Source organism: Syzygium oleosum, unplaced genomic scaffold (assembly GCF_021117445.2).
Source record: "Syzygium oleosum isolate NSW1041296 unplaced genomic scaffold, Sole_v2.1 Sole_v2.08, whole genome shotgun sequence".
Lineage (NCBI taxonomy): Eukaryota > Viridiplantae > Streptophyta > Magnoliopsida > Myrtales > Myrtaceae > Syzygium > Syzygium oleosum.
The window spans coordinates 1,842,171-1,862,684 of record NW_026607492.1 but is presented as its reverse complement, the minus strand read 5'-3'; the positions used below and the strand labels follow the sequence as shown (position 1 = coordinate 1,862,684).

Here is a 20,514-nt window from a genome sequence, read left to right as displayed (position 1 = left end):
ATTTGGTAGGAGAGAACCCCTAGGAGATCGATTAAATAGATGAGCTCCAATCGATTGCCTTAGAGGCAAAACCTCCTCAGAAGGGCCCTTATAAGAGCTGTGCACTTCATACTCCTCACGATTCTCGCCTGCCCACGGCCCATTCCCAATGTCGTCCGTGATGCCCCAGAACATCATGCGCAACACGTGTCATTTCTAACATTATTATTGTTATCCGTAGGCTTCAAGTTCGTCTTCAGCGCCGCTTTCGCTCCCGTGCATATTTTTTTTCAACTGAGGTCAGTTTTGTTCAAGGGGCTTGCATGGCTAGGGGCTTCAATGAAGAAAACAATGGAACTCGGTTCATAAAGCTGGTATCATTGTGACATCACCATACTCCTCTCTCAAATTTCTTATCTATCTGTGCAGCCTGCCTTGGGACTTCTATGGAGCTCTTTGGTCCCGAACTTATGACAGGTCAATCTTGAAGGTTATAGAATAATCCAAGTCCAATTGAGGAGACTGGATAATCCTATTTTGGAACTTTAAATTTGATTTCATGAAGAAGGATGAGCAAGTTCGAATGCTCTTTAACCAGTACATACGAATCAATTGATTGATGGAGGAACTTTGGTCTATGTGGCAACTCTGCTTTGAATTGTTGTCATATTCCAAATAGATCAATGACCAGGACATTCAGCTCTGAGTATTTGTGCCGTCTCTGTGAACTGTGTGCTGTGCCATGAAGTTGGGACCTTCTCTGACAACCTGGCTGCTTAGCTTGAGTGGATTTGGAAGTTGTTAATTTCTTATCTTTTTGAAAAACTTTAGTGCTCTAGACATGTATGAACCACCTTTGGTTGGTTTTCGTGGGGATGATGAGCCTCTCGTACTTGGAGATGGCAACTGTTTGTGTTTTGTAGTGATTGGATGATTGAGGCGATTAAGTATCTGCTGTATAATCTCGTATTCGGGCAGCAAACCCACCACTTGCACATAGGGTGTTGTCTGTTGTTTTTAAACAGCCACTTGCACGGAGGCTGTTGTTTCCAGCTTAGGCTCGAAACTGAATACTTCTGGAGGGATTTGGTGCTGATGACACTATGGAACCTATGAAGTGAATCGAACAAACAAGAATGACTCGGTTGAAACTAAGTCGATGCCGAAATCTTAGATGGAATAGACACTCCTCTAGGTGATGATAGAGCTCGTGACGACGGACTTGAAAGGGGCAAGGAGGGATTTGGTGCTACTGCTGACGACGGACTTTAAGCTGGAATCGAAGAACCCAGGCCTGTCTAAACTCATTACATGAAATCAACGGTTCATGCTCCTCCATAAGATAATGAAGCTCGAGACAACGAACTTTTAGAGGCATCGGGAGAGGAAAAAAACATAATACGGTGGAGAATTGATGGACTAAGAGTTCAATCAAGAGTTCGAATTTGCGTTTTAATGTTTTTTTAAGGATTTTAAGCATTTTAATCTTGCTGCAAATTTAGGACGATATCGTCCCTACTACTCACTAGAAAAAGCAATCCGGCGAGGATTTGGCCACATGACAGGTTCGAATCCTTATTTGAGATTAACTCGATCATTTCATGCCCTTATTTGAAATCTTCTCGACTGCTATTAGACAAGTCAAAGGCAAAAAGTGAGATTCGCCGTTGAAGCCCCTTTCGAAGGGCCCTCCCCCGGTTGACACCTCCACCTCCATGTGGGATTGGCATTTGAATTAGTGGGCCAAGAGATCATTAGACCACTACTGAGGCCCATGGGCCCAACCGGGCCCAATCCGATCCCGCAACGAGCGACTCCAACCTTGAGCAATTGCGTTCGCGTCATCCCCCCCTTTGTTTTGTTCTTTCTTTCCCGTGCTCGTCCTTGATCACTTTCTTCAGCGACTGAAACGTCGAATTTGGGTACTCAGCTCCAGCGCTCAGCTCGACCTCGACTCCGATCATCGCATCGAAGGAGGTCAAACTCGAATCGCTTCTTCGCGCTTCGAATCCGTGGTCGCTTCGGTTTTTCTTCTCCAGGTGCGTGGGTTTCCCTTTCGTTTTTCTCTTTGCATCTGGGGACTGTTCGAAGCCCGAGTTTCGTTCTTGATTCGACTGCCCGCGGAACCAGAAAAAGTCGACTTGATTGATTGGTTGGTTGTTTTTTCTTTTGATGTGTTTTGGCTCCTGTTTTTTGGGGCGCGCGGGGCATTGGTTGATTCGCGATTCCGATTGTTTCAGGATCGCCTGAGCTCGGAAAGTGACGCGGGGAAGAGAGGATGGATTTGGCGTCCAGATACAAGGTGTTTGTCATGCTTTTCAGGAATTTCCTTTGTGTGAACATCGTAGTTGCGTGCGGCACTTGTGGGCATTCGCGCTGGGCTTCCTGCGTCGCGAAACGGTGTTGAATTGTTACTTGTCCTCGGATATTTATGCTCACCGGAAGAGTTTTTGCGCAGGGTGTTGTTGGGCTTGTTTTCGGCAATGACAATTCTTCTTCGACGGAAGACAGGTAGGCTTCTCGTCAGCTGCGGCGATGGTATTGGCTTTGGAAGTTCGATATGTATGTTTGTAAATTTGTGAACCTTACCCCTTGCATTGCAGCAGACATATGTTCTTGTGATAACAGCATTGATGACTTTTTAGAAGTTCATAAAGAAAAGTTATCGGGGGAGGGACTTCTGTTTTTTGAGATTCCAAGTAGTTTAGGATATGAGTGCGTGGGTGTAATTTGTAAAACTTATATTTGTTGTTATGAATGTGTCTGTTCAAACCAATGTCTGCATACCCTCTTTTTCCTAGGACCATAAAGCACTACCTGATTATTTTTAGCTGTTTTTGGGAGACCATTATATAAGTTACTAATTGCAAACTTTTTGTATTCAACTGGTTGATGCGTTCGACTCCCATTGCTTGCATCGCTTGCCTTCCATAGTTCTGGTTTAAGAGTAGTTACTGCAATGAGTGAGCGAGGGGGAAGCTCTCTCTCTCTCTCTCTCTCTCATCAGTCTAATGCCAGGTGGTCATCTCTTTTTTCCTCCCCTTTGAAAATCGCTTCGTGAATGATGTATGTTGATGCAGGACCGTGTAATCAGCAGGTTGCTCTTTTATTTATTTTCTTATTATTGGGATCCAAATAAAATGTTGATAGTTAGGTGAGTTTTTTTACTTATCTAGTGGTTACCGGATTAGTGTAAGACTCAGCAAAGAAGAGTTTCTTAGTTTATCGCTGTTTGTTTGTTTTATTGTTTGAGCCTCTGACATATCTGGGGTTTCTTAGATACAAATGTCTATATTTTATATGAGAGCCTTTTGCCTTTTGTAGTGCACATTGAGAGAGAATTTCTCTGATTGCACTTTATGCATGTTGCCACTGCATTACTTTTGTTTTGGAATTTTGATTTGTGTACTCATTTTCACTGCATTATATTTCAAGCTATATCTTAGATATGTAGGGACTTATTTTGTGCAAGGTGGACCTGTCTTTCCTTCAAAGTGATTTTCATGTCCACTTTGTGATGTAAAGAACTTCAAATTTAATGATTTGGAAAGTGTCTCTGATTACTATTTTGTTTCATGCTCTTTGTGAAAATGTTTTGCTGATATAGAGGCTATTTTCGTATATGCATAGTCATAATGGGTGTGTGTGTTGTATATTGTTTATTCTTGTAGATTAGGAAGCTCTGCCTCTTTAGGTTTATTTAGGATCCTTGATATTTATTTGAGATGCCATGTGGGCAGTTAATCGATATGTAGATATTCAATCGGTGGTCTAAATGCTTTGAATTAATCTAAAACGAATTTCTTTTTCTCCCATCGTGCTTGTCTGTTCTTATTATGATGCAAACTTAGTTTGCTCAATCTAATTGTTGACTAGAAAATTCCTTGTCGGAGGAAGATAGCATCTTCATCAAGTGGTCAAAATTTTTTTCCTCAGACTTCATGCCTTCGATTGCATAGGGTGAAAATGAAAATAAAATTTTTCTCTCATAAGTTATAACTCACCTTGCTTTATGAGTCATCACATGTTCTGTGTTGCTGCAATAGTGATGTCTGTTGCTTTTTCACATTTCTAATGCCTTTACCGGATTACTAGTTACGTGGAACGATTGCTGGACCGCATTAGCAATGGTGTCTTGGCTGAGGATCGCCGCACGGCTATTTCAGACCTCCAGTCAATCGTAGCAGAAAGTCGTGCTGCTCAGCTAGCCTTCGGTGCAATGGGTAAGATCTTGTTTCATTTATTTTTTGGTGGCTGAGTACTATAGTATAGAATTAGTTATGTATGAGATTTATTATTTACTTTCTACAGGTTTTCCTGTACTTATGGGGGTCCTGAAGGATGAGCGGGAGGATTTTGAAATGGTTTGATTCACTTTTTGCCCTTTTATCTTTCTGTTTTTTTTTGGGTTTTTATTTTTAAGTTTCTGCATATTCACGATGCTAACAAATGTTGAGTGCTTTATTGAATACTTTATTTGTCAGGTTGCTTTTTGAGTTGCTGATGCATAAATCTTTTTGTTCTTTAACTCATTGGCATTTCATAAAGATCAAACTTCGGGATAATGATAATGTCTTTGGGAAATTAAGATATGCAGCATGTTGTGGTAGTGTGTACTGGATAATTTTAGAACATCGACTTCAAACTATCATGACCAAAGCAAGCTGGTTATTTGTTTAACCTTTTCATATGGACTTATGGTTGTGAATTCACTGGCTTACAAGCTGGTTGTAGATTCAGTACAGACGCCAAATTGATATTATATCTTCCACTATTGTCCGTAAGAGACTCATCAAGGGAAAAAATCTATTGTCTGTGGAGACTATTACCGCTTTATGCTTAATGTCTATGAAATGTTATATAATTTGCACTTTGTTTGTAGATTTTTATCAAAAGGTCCTTGTTATGCTATCACATACCTGTATGAGACTGATATCACTCCCGGAGGATCTTCTCTTCCTTTTCTCAATCCATGAATAGATGCTTGTTGTTGTTTGCAGTAGCATAATTTACTAGTGGAAATACTCAATGCTTTTGCCCAGTTCTTAGTTCAATTGTTTTCATTTCCCATGGTTTTTAATTCGGAAGATGTTGCTGATGTCATGTGCATTACATCACTGGTGCAGGTTCGAGGTGCTCTTGAGACTCTTGTAGGTGCCTTAACTCCTATTGATCACGTGAAAGGGCCCACAAATGAGGTTCAACCAGCTTTGATGAATGCTGATTTGCTGTCTAGAGAACCTGAGAGCATTTCCCTTATTCTCAGTTTGTTGGTGAGGACTTTCGGTTGTATTGTTGGAGAGATATCTTATCTATAGATTGTTGTTCATATACATGCTGAATAAATTCTTTATTTTTCTTTGTTTGCAGTCAGAGGAGGATTTTTATGTGCGATATTACACTCTTCAACTTCTAACAGCCCTTCTCACAAGTTCTCCAAATAGGTATCTGTTTGTGGCTATGCACCTTGTTCCGTGTCTGAGCTTTGCTGCTTAATAGAACACTTATCAAGTTCTCTTTTCAGGTTACAGGAAGCTATTTTGACCATTCCTCGTGGTATAACTCGGCTTATGGATATGCTTATGGATCGTGAGGTAAAGAACTGATGTCCCTTACAAAATTTATGACTTGAGTTTGACATTATGTGAGTGTTGTTCTTTCTAGATAGCATTATCATGTATCATGCTTAAATTTTCTTTTTATTGGTCGTTCTTGCTCGGCCTATTGGAAGCTTTGAAGCTTTCAAAGTCTCACAGAGGATTATAATTGCAGTTGGCTTTTGAGTAGTTGACACTGCTTATCATTATCATTCTATTGATACTCGGCAGCTTATTATTGCTTTTATTCTAGGTTATACGCAATGAGGCCTTGCTACTTCTTACTTATCTGACTCGTGAAGCCGAAGTGAGTATCCTGATACTTGTCTTGTTTTTCTTTTGTTTGGATGAACGTGAACTAAATGGTTTCTGATTCTAGGAAATTCAAAAAATCATTGTATTTGAAGGCGCATTCGAGAAAATCTTTAGCATCATTAAAGAGGAAGGGGGATCAGAAGGTGGTGTGGTTGTGCAGGTTATTATTGCCTACTTTGTTCAAGCTTATGGATCAGCCAGTCTACTTCCCTAGCTATTTCAACTTTTCTGTACCTCAGCATTGCTGTGATCACGTTTTACTGTTTTCTTGGAAGACTTTGTTTGGCCTTTTTGAAATGTTTTCGTATTCAACTGAAGAATTCAGAAAATTTGTTCTTCTTTGTGACGGCAGAACTGTCTGTTTGCAGGATTGTCTTGAACTGTTGAACAATAATCTCCGCCATAATGCGTCTAATCAGGTATGCTGCTTTACTTTGACCTTTTTTATTTTCTCGAGGGTTTCTCCAATCAGTAAGGCTGAACTATTTTGTATAGATACTTTTAAGGGAGACTATAGGCTTTGATCCATTGATATCAATTTTGAAGCTACGAGCAAATACATACAGTTTTACGCAACAGAAGGTAAGATATTCCCATTTGACTTGTCATACGATTATGTGGTACTTTTTGTGAATATGCGATGCTCTTAATCTCATTGTTGTCTTTGTTTCTACTTGCAACAAATACTATGTAGTAGACAATTAATCTTCTGAGCGTGTTGGAAACCATTAGTCTGTTGATATCGGGAGGTCCAGATACTGACCCCTCAAAGGATTCCAACAGGACAACAAATAAAGCAGTCTTAGTCCAGGTTAACGTTCAAACTCCTCACAAGTGTTATGCATCCTTGACAGTCACTGGTTCACTTCTCTTACAATGTCATTCCATTTGTCCCCAGAAAAAGGTATTGGATCATCTTCTTATGCTGGGAGTTGAAAGCCAATGGGCTCCCGTCCCTGTCCGTTGTGCGGTAAGGATATATTCATTTTTTAAGTAATACTTCAATGTATTCTGTCATGCATAAGCATGCATATGGCATATACTCCTTTGCATGGTAATGAAATATAATAGGATGGCTTCTTGCTTTCCTAACCCACCCATGAAAAATAATTTACTGTGTCAGGCTTTTGGCTATCAAGAAAAAGTCTATGGGTATCTGTTCTTAGGCTCAAAGATTTAATGGAAAGAATTCTCTATATATGCAACTTATATTAGTGTTTTTTGAGATCGATTAGTATGAACTGCTGCAGTTCATGTCTTCATTGATTAGCCATTGCATAAATAGAATTCTACAATTTGAAGTGGCATCTGCTGAATTTTAGATTCTAATAATGAGTTTTGGGTAGTGGTTAAAGTATATCAAAGTGCTTGATCTTTCTCTTTTAGTAACTGCTTTTTCCTTTGCTATGTAAAATGAAGGCCATATGTCCAAGGCACTTTTTTCCTAACTCCTGCCACCTGAGCTCAAGAAACCAATTCTACAATGGTCTGTTAGCCACTTTTAGTTACCCTTACTGAGACAAGAGTGTCATGTGAGCTGCTAAATTCTTGGACTCTTTGCAGAGCCAAAATTTCCTTGACTAAAGACCACTAGCTGTGAAAATGCGTTACCCCTTAGTTATTATTCACTACCCGTACAATCTCACCCTGAGAAGATCCTTTTCCTATCAGATTTGAATTGATTTTGGGTCTGCATGTCTGATCTGTTGGATCCATTAAATAACTGTATTTGTCCATAGTTGTAGTTGTAAACCACTTGGTCCTGAAAATTTTACTATATACGTAATTAGAGAGTTCTTTTGCTTGAGGAGAAATTCATATTCTTCCTTTTTTCTGTCTTTTTGTGTTTTGCCTTTGGCTGTTTGTAGGCTTTAAGGTGCATTGGCGATCTGATTGCTGGACACTCTAAGAATCTCGATGCCCTAGCAAGCAAAGTTCTTGGAGAGGAGCCTCAAGTAGAACCTGCTTTGAATTCTATTCTCCGAATCATTTTGAGGACATCCAGTATGCAAGAGTTTACTGCAGCTGATTATGTTTTTAAATGCTTTTGTGAGGTGGATCTGGTCATCTGCTTGATTACAATTTCTGTGAATATTTATACTACCATCAATTGTGCTTCCCCTATCATGCTTTGTGTACTTACCAACCTTTTTTCTCAGAAGAATGATGATGGTCAAAGAATGCTGGCTTCCACGCTGATTCCACAACCGCATTCAATGACACAATCTCCCCTGGAGGAGGATGTGAACATGTCTTTTGGAAGGTACATATCTTGAGAACATGTTAATTACTACTTTTGATTGACGAATGCAGTGCTTTTTTACTATTGACATATACTTAAGTCGAACCCGGATGTATAAAATTTTTAAAAATTTAAGACTATACCCTTTATGTTTAAACTTCAAAGAATTGGTTTGTCTGCAGCATGCTGTTACGTGGTCTCACATTGACTGAAAATGAAGGCGATCTTGAGGTGACAATTGCTTTTGCTCTCTTTAGTTTGGCAATTACTGTTTAGCTACCTGAAGAAGTCAGAGTTTCTAGTTGACACAATATCCATGTGCATATGTGATATGGTACAATGCTTCCACTTGGCGAGACTAATATTTATTTGATATTTTGAACCCGCAGAGTTGTTGCAGGGCTGCCAGTGTGCTGTCACACATATTAAAGGATAACATCCAGTGTAAGGAAAAGGTGTGAAGACTAATGCATTTTCTCTTACATCAACTTCCACTCTAATCTTTTCTATTATCTGACGGTGGCTGGGGTTTTTATAGTTCAGCATCATGTTGTAACTATAGCTGCATACACTCTACACATATTCCAATTATATCGTCATGTTTACTCAAGTCTTTCGTCACATGGTAACATGTGAATTGGAAGAATATCTATGGATTTAAGACTAAAGTGAATCTATTAGCCCGTGCAAGTTAGACCTCTACTCTTGTTATTGCTTGTGGCTATATAGGTGTCAATTCCACTCCCAGACATATCCTCCTCCCCTTTGCCCTCAAAACCCATCGGGCAGCAGAGAAAGAGAGAGGGAGAGGATGGAGAGAAGGAGAATGGTGCTGGTCTGTTATTGTAGAAACGCTTTTAAACAAAGAGCTGACAAAAAGAATCTTAGTTTTTATTAAAAGCTTTAATAATCTTTTTTATCTTGGTATGAAGAAATGTATAGCTATATTTAGAACTGAACATGGACAGCTAGATAAAAAGTTAAAAGGACATTTTTCTAGAGTAAAGCCTTTAGAAATGTTGAGTTTTTTATTACGATTCTGAATAAGTGAATGCTACCTCTTTACATGACAATGACATCACATATCGTAATTTGCAGGTTATTAAAATTGAACTTGAGGCTCCTACACCATCATTAGGAACTCCAGAACCATTACTCCATCGCATGGTCAAATACTTAGCTCTTGCCTCTTCCATGAAAAGTAAAGATGGAAAGTCAAACACGGGACATGTGTTTGTTCAACCGATCATCTTGAAATTGCTGGTGACCTGGCTTGCCAACTGTCCAAGTGCAGTGCACTCCTTCCTAGATTCACGTCACCACCTCACATGCCTGCTTGAGCTTGTGTCAAATCCATCAGCAACTGTGTGCACAATGGGTTTGGCAGCGATTTTGTTGGGAGAGTGTGTTCTCTACAACAAGTCCAGTGAAAATGGAAGGGATGCCTTTACAGTAGTTGACACCATAAGCCAGAAAATCGGGCTTACATCTTACTTACTAAAGTTTGATGAGATGCAGAAGAGTAGTATTTTCGCCTCTATAAAATCAAGCCAGCCCCGGAGGCCGTTGACAAGGTCCAATGCAGCTAGCATGGCAGACATTGAGGATGTTGACGAGAATGATTTGTCTGATAAAAAGAACAACGATCATCCAATTCTCTCAGTGATATTTGATGCACATTTTGTTAACTTCATCAAGCGTTTGGAGGAAAATATTAGGGAAAGCATTGTAGAGGTCTACAGCCATCCAAAGAGTCAGGTAGCTGTGGTGCCAGCAGAATTGGAGCAGAAGAATGGGGAGAATGACAAGGAGTACATTGAGCGGCTGAAACTGTTTTTGGAGAAGCAGTGTTTTGAAATACAGGTATCTATGTCACAATTTGCTGCAGATGAGTTATTGAGTTGGCATTTCCTTTGTTAGTTTCTCACTTTGTACCTGTATTGGTTCTTTGAAAATGTTTCATTTGCTTGTCATAATACTGGCAACAAGAATATGACTGCCATTGTATTATGGGGTACCTATAAGCTAATGGTAACTGGCTAATGACTAGTAACTGCTTGGTGAATTCGACCTAACACTAGTTCTAGTGTAAATTTATCATGTTACAGTTCACAAATAGTTCTATGTTGAACTTGCCTGACTATTAATATCAAGAGGTGCTAGACTAGTATTTCCCAATTTATCAAGAGGTGTATGGAGAGATTATTCCATCATATATATGGTTTCTTTGGTGTTTCTCAATTCATTCTATTTAGTCATATAAGTTGAAATTACTAGTTGGGCTTAGGGAGCAGATATTGTAGATTACAGCTTATTCTGTTACTCAAAGGGCCAAATCATCTTTACACTTTTACTCCACAAGCTGCAGTTTGCAGTTTTGCACTCTGATGCTGCAAGTACAGCTGATTTCTTCATGCCCATGATATGGCCATATGACTGCTCAATTTCGGTGTAATATTTTAAGTGGTTGCAGCAGACTGGGTGTCGGAAATTTTTGAACTTCTATAGTATTTTTTTAACCCATCGTGCATTTTACTCGACTTGTCGTTTTATTCTCCTGCTAAAGGGCCTACTTGGACGCAATGCGACTCTGGCAGAGGAATTGGCGAAGACCGGGGGTGGTGGCAGTGGTTCATCCCAAGCTGAGCAGAGGGCAGGTGGAATTTCGGAGAGAGTCCAAGTAGACACTCTGAGAAGAGATCTCCAAGAGTCATCTCAACGCCTAGAGTTTCTCAAGGCAGAGAAAGCCAAGGCCGAATCCGATTTATCCATGTACCGTAATTTAGTGGGTAAGCTGGAATCTGATCTGAAGAGCCTATCTAATGCCTACAACAGTCTCGAACAGGCCAACTTCAATCTCGAAACAGAAGTGAAAGCTTTGAGGAGCGGAGACGCCGCACCATTCCCTGATCTCGAGGCCGTGAAGGCGGAAGCGCGGGAAGAGGCGCAGAAGGAGAGTGAGGCCGAGCTGAACGATTTGCTCGTGTGCCTCGGTCAAGAGCAGAGCAGGGTGGAGAGGCTGAGCTCGAGGTTGGAGGAACTGGGAGAAGACGTGGATAAGTTGCTCGAAGGTATTGGCGACGATGCGGGGCTTCCCGAAGATGAAGAGGAAGAAGAGTGATGATGGGTAATTTATCTGTGTTGATTCTGACTCTGTTTAGTTGTGGGACTGCCTTTCTTCATCCTACTTCCAAGGCATTAACAATGGAATTTGACTTGCAAGTCTGTACATTTCCAGTAAATTGTACAGTCTCTCTAATTCTTTACTGGTGAAATGCTGGATCCGGTACCTTCCTCTGTTCTACGTCGTTAGTAAAATTTGTTTGTTCCTTTCGGAAATGCCTTGTTCCATATGATGTGATTGTCCAACGTACGCCGAAGTATCTTTCGAATTCTTGCACAGATTTATGACAAATGCAGACTTTAAATTCATTACCCACAAATCAAGTGCCGAAACACGTTATAAATTTGTATAAATAAGGTATGGTTTCTCGGTTTAAAAAAAAAATAAAGAATAACGGGTGATCTTTAAAACGTAATGAATATCAAATGAAAATTGTTCGAACGAAAAAAAATAAGCATCCTTCAAATCATTTTAATTTAAGTTAAAATTGAATGAAGAAATAATGTACTTATTCTTATAAGTGACGAAAGCTATACTTTGAATTCGTTTATTTAAATATCGTTTTTCACCATCGTTTATTTAATTATGCAAGCGTAGAAATTCTTAATCGTATTTAAAAAGAAAAAAATCTCATTTATACCAAAACGTAAAGTCCAAATAATCACAACTATCAGAGCGGGACTGCCACGGAAGAGTGACGTGGCCAGATCACATCGAACTTGATATCAACCCAACCTCCGCACATTATAATCACTTGCTGAATTCTCCTCTCGCTCTCTCTCACTCACGCGCGCCATGGCCGGCGCCAAATCCCCGGCGGTTTCCGACGCGGCGGCGGCGGCGGCGGCGGCGATCGAGCACAAGGTCCACGCTCGTGTCGGCCTCTTGGGGAACCCGAGCGACGTCTACTACGGCCGCGCCATCTCCCTCAGCCTCGCCAACTTCTGGGCCTCCGTCCGCTTGCGTCCCTCCGACGAGCTCGTCATCACGCCTCACCCCGTCCACGATCTCGTCCACTTCAATTCTCTCGATCATCTGGTGAGGTTCGTCTCGATGTGCGTGCGTGATCTGGGTTTTGGTTTTGGTTCTTCTGGAACGGCGTCCGTTGCCGCCGAGAAGCTGTGTCGGCTCCTTTTTTTTTGCGGCTGCGATCGCGTTATGAATCTGGCTGCATTTTTCTTTGTCGCGATCTGGGTTTGTCTCGGTTCTCTTGCTCGTGCTTTAGCTTTGGAAATGTGGTTGGAGGTTGTGCTGTGATGAGTTTGATGATTGATGCGAGAGCAACGTTCTGTGTCCTGTCTCTGCAACTCCATTTTGAGAAATCCCGCGAGTTTATTTGTGTGTTCTCGCTGTATGAGAGGATTGATCCGGAATGGGTGCGAACGCAGGTGAATCGGCTGCAAAGTGAAGGGTACTATGGAGGAGTCCGTTTGCTCATGGCCCTCTGTAAAGTTTTTCGCAATTATTGCAAGGATAACAACATCGATCTTCATGGAGGGAATTTCACACTCTCTTATGAAACAAATATCCCTCGTCAGGTAAAGTGTTCGGGGGTCTTTTATGTTTTTATCTGCTGAGGGTGTTTATTTGGTTTGTTGCGATAATCATTTTATGCAGTGTGAATTGCTCAAATATGATGTTCTTTTTAGAATGCTTCCTGTCTATTTGATTTAGATAGGTGAATTTTCATGGAAAAGGTCGACGGCTTGTAACCGCGAGTCACTATCCTAGAATCTTTGTTCAGTCGACTATGCAATCACTAGCTCTAGTTACTGACTAATTAGTGTTGTGGCTCCTTGCTGTTTTCAATTAGCAAGTTTACTTCCTCACGCTCGCCCCCCTCTCCATGAGTTATTATGAAGGAAAGCGAGAGTTGCTTTGTCGATGTGTGGGAGTGGCATACAAAGGATAATAGCTATTAGAGTCGGCAGATATTGTGTATAACCCAAGTTTGTTAAGGCTGACCAAATGATGCTATTTATATCTTGCATATGTATAAGCTGTATCCTTTCCCGACCAGGAACTTTCCTCTCTTTCTCACCCAATTTGAAGTATCTGCCACCACAGTGATTATAGATTTTAAGTAAAAAGGAAGAGATGTAAAGAGAGGAGCTTGAGCATGAATTGTTGTCAACTACTCTTCGTTATCTTAGATTCCCTACATTTTTCCTATAGGAGTAGTATTGTTTCTGCATCGCTATCAATTTTTCGTAAGCTTGTCGTTGCGTCTTTTTCATCTCTTGTTGTCTAAAATGAGCTAGCTTTAGTTCTGGTTATTCTAGATTGTTTGGTTCACATATACTTTAACTAGATTATCCCTTCCAAGTTTCTTGTGAGAGCCTTTCTTTTTCAGAATAGAACTAAGTTCATCTTTTCTTTATTTTCTCTTAATTATATTGCTGAACTGTAACTTTGTTTTCTCAGACAGGGCTTTCGGGTTCAAGTGCTATAGTGTGTGCTGCTTTAAATTGCCTTCTTGACTTCTATAATGTCAGGCATTTGGTGAAAGTGGAAGTTAGACCAAATCTTGTTCTTAATGCTGAAAAGGAATTAGGAATTGTTGCTGGCCTCCAGGATCGGGTGGCCCAGGTATATGGGGGCCTCGTTTACATGGTATGTGTTCACCATGTTCTTGCAAAGTCATGCATATGTTGTATGAACCACTGTAAAATTGTAGCTTATTTCTTTTCTCCTGGTAGGATTTCAGCAAGGAAAACATGGAGAAGTTGGGGCATGGCGTCTATATTCCAATGGATATAAGTCTACTCCCTCCTTTATATCTCATTTATGCTGAAAATCCAAGTGATTCTGGAAAGGTTAGCGTAACGTGATATATTACCTGGACTTCTTATTTACATGTTTGGTTTACATTTTTTCCCTGCAATTTTCCTCATTTCCCTGAATGCGCAGGCTACTAGAGATTGCAATTTCTCCCAGTTCTCAGCACTTAAAAGCAATCGCGTGTGCTATTCCAAAGTGCTTTCTAGTTAGTTTGCAGGGGCATGCCCTCTGGCAATCATGGCAACTGTTAATGTTCCTAGATTATTTATCTGTGTGTCTTTCATAATTTGTTGTCTGTTAAATGTGAAGAGAGAGCTATTAATCATTGCGTTCCAGCTTGATGAGTTAAATCATGGCCTAGCAGAGGCTTGTAATTTTGGTCAACCTCAGTGATCAAAACTTTTCATTTGAATTGTGGAGACATTTCTCCTGTTGAATTTGCTGTATTATTTGAGGTTTGACAAAGCATAAAATCAATGTGAACAATTCAAAACTGATGCTTAAAACTATGATTCGACTTGTAAGGTGGTTCCTAATCACTACTCCCCATTTTAAATCGTTGATTTAGCTTAATAATGTTTTCTGCCTATTCTTAATATAAATATATGTGAACTCTCAACTACCTTTGAGATGGGTATTTCTGAAACTTTTTTGTGGATGCAGGTGCACAGCACAGTTCGACAGAGGTGGCTGAATGGAGACAAGTTCATAATTACATCCATGAATGAAGTTGCAAATGTAGCCTTAGAGGGGAGGGAAGCATTACTGGAAAAGGACTATGCCAAACTTTCAAAGCTCATGAATCGTAATTTTGACCTACGAAGGTAAAATGGTGATGCTCTTTAGTTGCACTGTTTATTCGGTGGATGGAGAACTCTTACATGAGGAGTACCCGGTTATCTATACTTTCGTACTTCCCACTTTACTGACGATCAGTTTTAAGGGTTCAACAGTCTATAAGGTGTCCTATCAAGTATCACTATATCGCTGCTTGAAATCGATTGATTGTACAATTGCTTGGCTTTATCTTTCAATGAGCTTATGTAAATTTAGAATGGTGCCCACTAGTACGGCCCGCCTGCAAAGTTTGAAATGTGCTGCTGGTCAAGTTACTTGAGCAGAATGCAGCCTCACGGGCTGTGGTAACTAAGTTTTGTTTGTGGTTTCATTCAGGAGCATGTTTGGAGATGAATGCCTTGGTGCTTTAAACATAGAGATGGTGGAGGTGGCCCGACGAGTGGGTGCCTCATCAAAGTTCACTGGCAGTGGAGGAGCTGTGGTCGCTTACTGCCCTGATGGGCCATCGCAGGCAAAGCTTCTGGAGGATGAATGTCGAAAAGCTGGATTCATCCTCAAACCAATACAAGTAGTTCCATCCCGTTTGAATGACGTTGATCTCAACACATTGAAGATTACTTAGTACTGATGAGTCCGGGCAGATTGGGAATTTATTTCATTTATTAATTACCACTGCTTCATGAACCATTGCTTCATGCACCGAAATGTCTAGTGATGCGGTAGTCGGCCATTGATGCTCTTGCAATGCCTGCTTGTCCTTAGTTATATCTTTAATCTCTCTTGATTGAATTGAGTTGCCGAATTCTATTATGGCAATCCCGACTCTGAGAGTGTGCTCCTTCTCAGCCTGTGTCGTCTCACGGATGCAGCGAGATGGTTATTTGGAGGCAAAAACGTATCATGTTTCCTCCAACATTTAGACTGTCCAATTTAAATCTTTTGAAAAATTAAGAGACAGACATCGTCATGCACCAGGCAAGTCGCATTTTATTGAATAGGCTAAGACCTTTTTACACAAAAGATGGAACAAGATCAAATTCGACCACGCTAAATGGACTTATTGTACCTGAACCCAATCGACTTTTCTAAATTTCTCAGTAGACAGGGTGGCATCACTAACTGGTGCTTTAAACAAAGATATATAAATAAAAAGAGACAGACCCTTTCCTTCCAAGAAATGCATCTCTGTTTTCAGGTTAGAGTGGAACAGGACAATTGTAAAGATCTGCCATTGCACCTCACCTTTTTTACAGTGAATGACTGGCATGCCAATAGGGGGGTTTTAGTGGCACTAGACTGATCATTCCAAAGGCACCACCCAATTCATAACTCGGGGGTGAGCACTGTGATGGTTTTTACCAGTAAAAATCGACTAGGGGAATACTAGAAATTCATCATAGCCAAAAGGAAATGATGGCGCTCCATGGAAGCAACCTTGCAATAACCTGATCTCCTTAAAACAGGACGAAGCCAAATCTTGGCTGTTTATCACCAAGCTTAGCAAGGTAAACAAATTTCAGTTCACAAGGATAACATAGACAAAGCCTTCTTCCTTCGATATATTGCCTTCTCAATATCATGCACACGCTATATTGCCTTCTCAATACCAAGTACAAAGATAAAGACCGGTTCAAAGTTAATTCCACTTTCCCAATTAAGCAAATTGATCTCTCCATAAGTGCTTCAGAAGACCTATTCCAGTCACTCATTCTACATATGATCAAGTCGCAAGTAGAAACAACATTAGGTGAGAAGTGAAAAGCTAACCAAGAATGCATTCACTCTTTGACAAGAAGAATATTACACTCTTACACGTGATTGGGTTAGATTAGGGTCCTTTAAAATTGACAAAGAACTGGTAAACACCTTTACCATTGGAACACCCATTTGTAAAACATGTGCTACAGAAGCTAACTAATCACCCACCTATGAAGCTTACTCGTCACATGGTGCTGCCATGAGCTCACTTGGGGAAACCCATACAGGAAGATTAAACAACCGACTGTTCTAACCTTTCCACTTGTACATCATACAGTGCTTCAGCTACATCACAAAGATTTGAGATGTTGCACATAATTGCTTCTTGCAATTCAGCCTGCAAGACCAAGAATGTTGAAATGTAATGCATCATTTACATATTCAAGATATCTCCTCCTTTTTCTTCAATCTATAATTTCTTTTGGGCCACATTCAATCTGCACTTGATTGAGAACTGAGAAGAAGGGGGGCCAAAAAAAAAGGAATAGCATCCTATACTTTCAGCAAAGGCATGAATGCCATTAGAAAGATCCTAACATAGTTTCACTATTTCATATTTGTACCTTCCAACATAGAAAAAGATGAAAATGAAAAAGTTATGATGTCAAAGATATCCCAGGTCATATCAATTTCCAGCCAATTAAGAAATTAACAGCAAGTGAAGAAATAGAGAAAGCATTACTAGAACTGATTGCTGAATGTAGGTTCAGAACATGCACTTGCTGAATGTAGGTTCAGCTATAATCTCAGCAGATAAATTTAAATCAAGCCTCAGAACATGTCTTCACGTGGCTCTTTTTGGCATGGAAGATGGGACTAAGAAGGGATATGTCCATGGATGGACCTTCTAAATGACAATCATCTTGCATTGATTTGTGTAGCAATGACTGCATTTGTTAAATACAAAAGAAGGAGTCTCTCATTGGTCAGTCAAGTTTCAATTGTTCAAAGACATTGTCTGGCGAAAAACCTGCTCACTACTCCAGGCTTCAGATCAGCTGATCTAGGGCTAAATTTTTCATACTGACGTAGATTTACATAAGCAAGCTGAGTCCAAGCAGACCTCAAAGGACAAACACAGTAACAGAACAGCAACTCGTAGTCTTTTAATAGCAGAAATCAAGCCCTAAAATGAAAATGCCAAACACCGGACAAGAACTCAAAGAAATACGATATACAGATGAGGGGTAATTGGAGATTGGGAAGACTATCGTGATTCGAGAACAATTTTCTTCCTATAATGTTCCACCAACAGAAGTCTTGTCAAAATGAAATATGCAGGCTTGTAATGCTCAATGTGCTGACCGCTGAGACCAGACAAGTAGAACCTTAGGAAAGATAAAGATCCGTCAAAGATCAATTGCTATTTCAAACCTAAGTGGAGTGATCCTCCCTTGAATTGTGTCAAAACACACTTTTGCTGTTACTCATTCATTAGATGATGCAATTCCAAGCAAAAATAAATTAGAGGAGAAAGGAGAGGAAATAAGGAACGACAAGAATATATTCACTCAATTACACAAGAAGGATTATACAAATGATTAGCTTATGCTACAGCCCTCTAAGTCAATAATGCAATTGTACAATATCAACCTCACGAGTGGTAGACCCGTCCTTGATTTCATGCTACAAAAGCTAAACAATCACCAACCTAAGAAGCTTACTCATCACAAAGCGCCGCCATGAGCTCTTGTGGGGAAGCCCAAACTGGAAGATCAAACAAAGACTGTTTTAATTGTTCCTCTTGTACACTAGAAAGTGCTTCAGCTACATCACACAGATTTGAGACGTCATTAATTAACGCTTCTTGTGCTTCCGCCTGCAATTTCAAGACCAAGAACATGTTTGGATCTAAGAAAGGAAAAGAAGCTTCAAAGTCATGCAGCAAAAGAAATTTTAGAACTTCCAAAGAACAGAACCCATTTATAAATCCCCACCACTACGCCACCACTACGCAGGACGTCCATCTTATGAAGATTCCCATTATTAGGTCATGAATTCGCATTCATGCTCTCTATCAAAGTAATAATATGAGAAGAAAGACAAATCAAGTGCAATCCGCATACAGAAAACAACCCTTCTGAGAAGATATAACAACCGACAAGAGAAACGAATACAAGACTAAAGGAACAGACATAGGCAACAACTGGAGAGCTTAAGATATTAGCCAAAGCACTGACAAGTCCCAACCTAGCACAACTATAAGTGGAGATAACAGCACTACCAACTCTCGGAAATACAGAAATAGCACCCAGTACAGATCCTACTTAACAGAGAAGTACTAAGGTCAAGCGATACCCAAAGACCCCAAAGTGCTAATTGAAGTGGAATTGAACAAATGAGAACACGAAATCAGATCTCAGAGAACAAAAATAGCCACATAACAGCAGCTCATATCAAACCCTAAAGCGTCTTGTTCGTTAGCTGAAAACCAAGAAAGATCAACCAAGTCGAAGGACTGAATTCAAGAATGTGCTTCTTCTCTCTCATTTCGTCACGATTCCTCAACACCCCCAAAAAAAACCCTAATTCAATCAGCTCGAACGCACAAACGACCCCCCCCCCCCCCCCAAATTACCTGTAAGAGCAGCTTGTCAATGGCCGACCCAAAATCGCGCCTCTGGCTGTCAAGCTCCTCGTCGGCCGACCCACTCGACGACGACGACGACGACGCCCGCTCTTTCTCTTTCTCTTTCTCGCGCTCCAACTGAAGCTCCCGCGCCTTCTCTTGCATCGCCCGACAGGTGTTCGACAGGTGTTCCCAGAGCGCGAGCTCCTCCTGGTACCGACCCTTTATCTTCAAAAGCGCCCTTCTCTTGCGTTCCCTCCGGTGGCGCTCCTCCGCAAGTGGGTCTGGCGGCGGCGGAGGCGGCGCCGCCGCAGAGGGGTCGAGGCGCCGCTTCTTGCGCTTGTAGATGAAGCCGTCGTCGTTGCAGAGCTCCCACTCGTCGTCGGCTTCAGCTGGCGATGGGGTCGCCAAGTCCATGAGCGGAGACTGGGATGCGAGAGCGGCCCGACCCCAATTAGCGGGAAAATTTTTTTGCAGGGAAATTTCTGGAGGGATTCAAATCGTCTTTTCGGGTTCGCTCGCTCTTCAGGCGCTGGCGATAAAGACAGCTCTTTTATTTCTCCCTCTTTTCAAATTTAACAACTCACTCTCCGTCAGCCTTTTTAAATTCCTAAAGCTAGCTTGAACTGCTAAAAAGCTACTAGAAATCAATTTCTGATCAAATTTTTCTATTTCTATCTCTACATGAATTTTTTAGAAAAATATACGTTTGATAATGATATAAAATTTCTTCCTTTCGGATGGCCAGCCTCGAGAGGCGAGCGGCGGAGAATGACGGGTGGCAAGAGGCAATCGGCATTGGACGGCGGGAGGCAACCGGAGGCAGTCGGCTACGAGCAATGACAGACGGCGGGAGGGATATGGCAAGCAGTGGCAGACGGCAGGAGGCAACTGGCATTGGGCAACAGGCGACAATGGCTAGCAGGCGATGGAGGATAGCAGATAGCAGCAGGAGGCGGTCGCCGAGCGAAGGCAGCCAGCAGGAGGTGGATCCGATGAGAGGCGGCAAGCAGTGGATGGACGGCCGATTAGTAGCAAGGGCAAGCAATGAGAAGAGTTTATTTTTTATTTTTGTTTCAGAAATAGAAAAATTTTACTTATCATTTTTGTTCTAAACTTATTTTTAAAATCAAAATTTGTTCCAAAAATAAAAAAAAATGAAATTACGTTATCAAACAAATACAAATTTTTATGTCAAACCTGCCCCGGATAGCTAAGGTGATTAATGGGCGTTCTTGATAATTACCAATTCTAGATTATATATGCAAGCTGATTAATGGGTGTTCTTGACAGATCTGATTCCACCATATGCACCAAACCAATTCGAAAGATATACGAGCTTTTAGCGCTA

General features: G+C 40.9%; 3 protein-coding genes and 1 long non-coding RNA gene across 5 annotated transcripts in view; 2 read left to right on the top strand and 2 right to left on the bottom strand.

Moving 5' to 3' along the window:
- The window catches only part of LOC130138767 (uncharacterized), an 80,384-nt gene that overhangs the window by 40,978 nt on the left and 18,892 nt on the right, over window positions 1-20,514 (bottom strand). The gene's annotated exons all lie outside the window — the stretch shown is intronic.
- LOC115672866 (golgin candidate 6) lies at window positions 1,851-11,576 on the top strand. The gene is made up of 20 exons (XM_030594846.2): window positions 1,851-2,018; window positions 2,220-2,281; window positions 2,438-2,490; window positions 4,075-4,202; window positions 4,291-4,343; window positions 5,106-5,252; window positions 5,350-5,423; window positions 5,504-5,573; window positions 5,830-5,883; window positions 5,956-6,051; window positions 6,260-6,310; window positions 6,387-6,473; window positions 6,589-6,702; window positions 6,790-6,861; window positions 7,760-7,945; window positions 8,051-8,154; window positions 8,316-8,364; window positions 8,523-8,588; window positions 9,232-9,996; window positions 10,700-11,576. Exons 2-20 carry the CDS (start codon window positions 2,258-2,260, stop codon window positions 11,252-11,254), a joined length of 2,748 nt encoding a protein of 915 aa, XP_030450706.2. The 5' UTR covers window positions 1,851-2,018; window positions 2,220-2,257; the 3' UTR covers window positions 11,255-11,576.
- LOC115672754 (glucuronokinase 1) lies at window positions 12,021-15,581 on the top strand. The gene is made up of 6 exons (XM_030594681.2): window positions 12,021-12,295; window positions 12,646-12,795; window positions 13,682-13,870; window positions 13,957-14,073; window positions 14,702-14,862; window positions 15,212-15,581. The coding sequence occupies exons 1-6, from the start codon at window positions 12,053-12,055 to the stop codon at window positions 15,456-15,458; spliced, it is 1,107 nt and encodes a 368-aa protein (XP_030450541.2). The 5' UTR covers window positions 12,021-12,052; the 3' UTR covers window positions 15,459-15,581.
- Window positions 16,600-19,653, bottom strand: LOC115672755 (uncharacterized). Its single transcript, XM_056313809.1, has 3 exons — window positions 19,173-19,653; window positions 18,259-18,413; window positions 16,600-16,931 (listed from the first exon to the last, which is right to left on the bottom strand). The coding sequence occupies exons 1-3, from the start codon at window positions 19,578-19,580 to the stop codon at window positions 16,880-16,882; spliced, it is 615 nt and encodes a 204-aa protein (XP_056169784.1). The 5' UTR covers window positions 19,581-19,653; the 3' UTR covers window positions 16,600-16,879.

What these genes read in the sequence shown, in the direction of transcription:
- LOC115672754 (XM_030594681.2), top strand. Translation starts at nt 12,053, where the DNA reads ATGGCCGGCGCCAAATCCCCGGCGGTTTCCGACGCGGCGGCGGCGGCG. An exon ending in AAACAAATATCCCTCGTCAG is followed by an intron (nt 12,796 to 13,681) that starts GTAAAGTGTTCG and finishes TTGTTTTCTCAG; the next exon opens with ACAGGGCTTTCGGGTTCAAG. An exon ending in ATCCAAGTGATTCTGGAAAG is followed by an intron (nt 14,074 to 14,701) that starts GTTAGCGTAACG and finishes TTGTGGATGCAG; the next exon opens with GTGCACAGCACAGTTCGACA.
- LOC115672755 (XM_056313809.1), bottom strand. Translation starts at nt 19,580, where the DNA reads ATGGACTTGGCGACCCCATCGCCAGCTGAAGCCGACGACGAGTGGGAG. An exon ending in TTGACAAGCTGCTCTTACAG is followed by an intron (nt 18,414 to 19,172) that starts GTAATTTGGGGG and finishes TTGAAATTGCAG; the next exon opens with GCGGAAGCACAAGAAGCGTT. An exon ending in ATGGCGGCGCTTTGTGATGA is followed by an intron (nt 16,932 to 18,258) that starts GTAAGCTTCTTA and finishes TTGGTCTTGCAG; the next exon opens with GCTGAATTGCAAGAAGCAAT.
- LOC115672866 (XM_030594846.2), top strand. Translation starts at nt 2,258, where the DNA reads ATGGATTTGGCGTCCAGATACAAG. An exon ending in ACAGTTTTACGCAACAGAAG is followed by an intron (nt 6,474 to 6,588) that starts GTAAGATATTCC and finishes ACTATGTAGTAG; the next exon opens with ACAATTAATCTTCTGAGCGT. An exon ending in ATAAAGCAGTCTTAGTCCAG is followed by an intron (nt 6,703 to 6,789) that starts GTTAACGTTCAA and finishes ATTTGTCCCCAG; the next exon opens with AAAAAGGTATTGGATCATCT.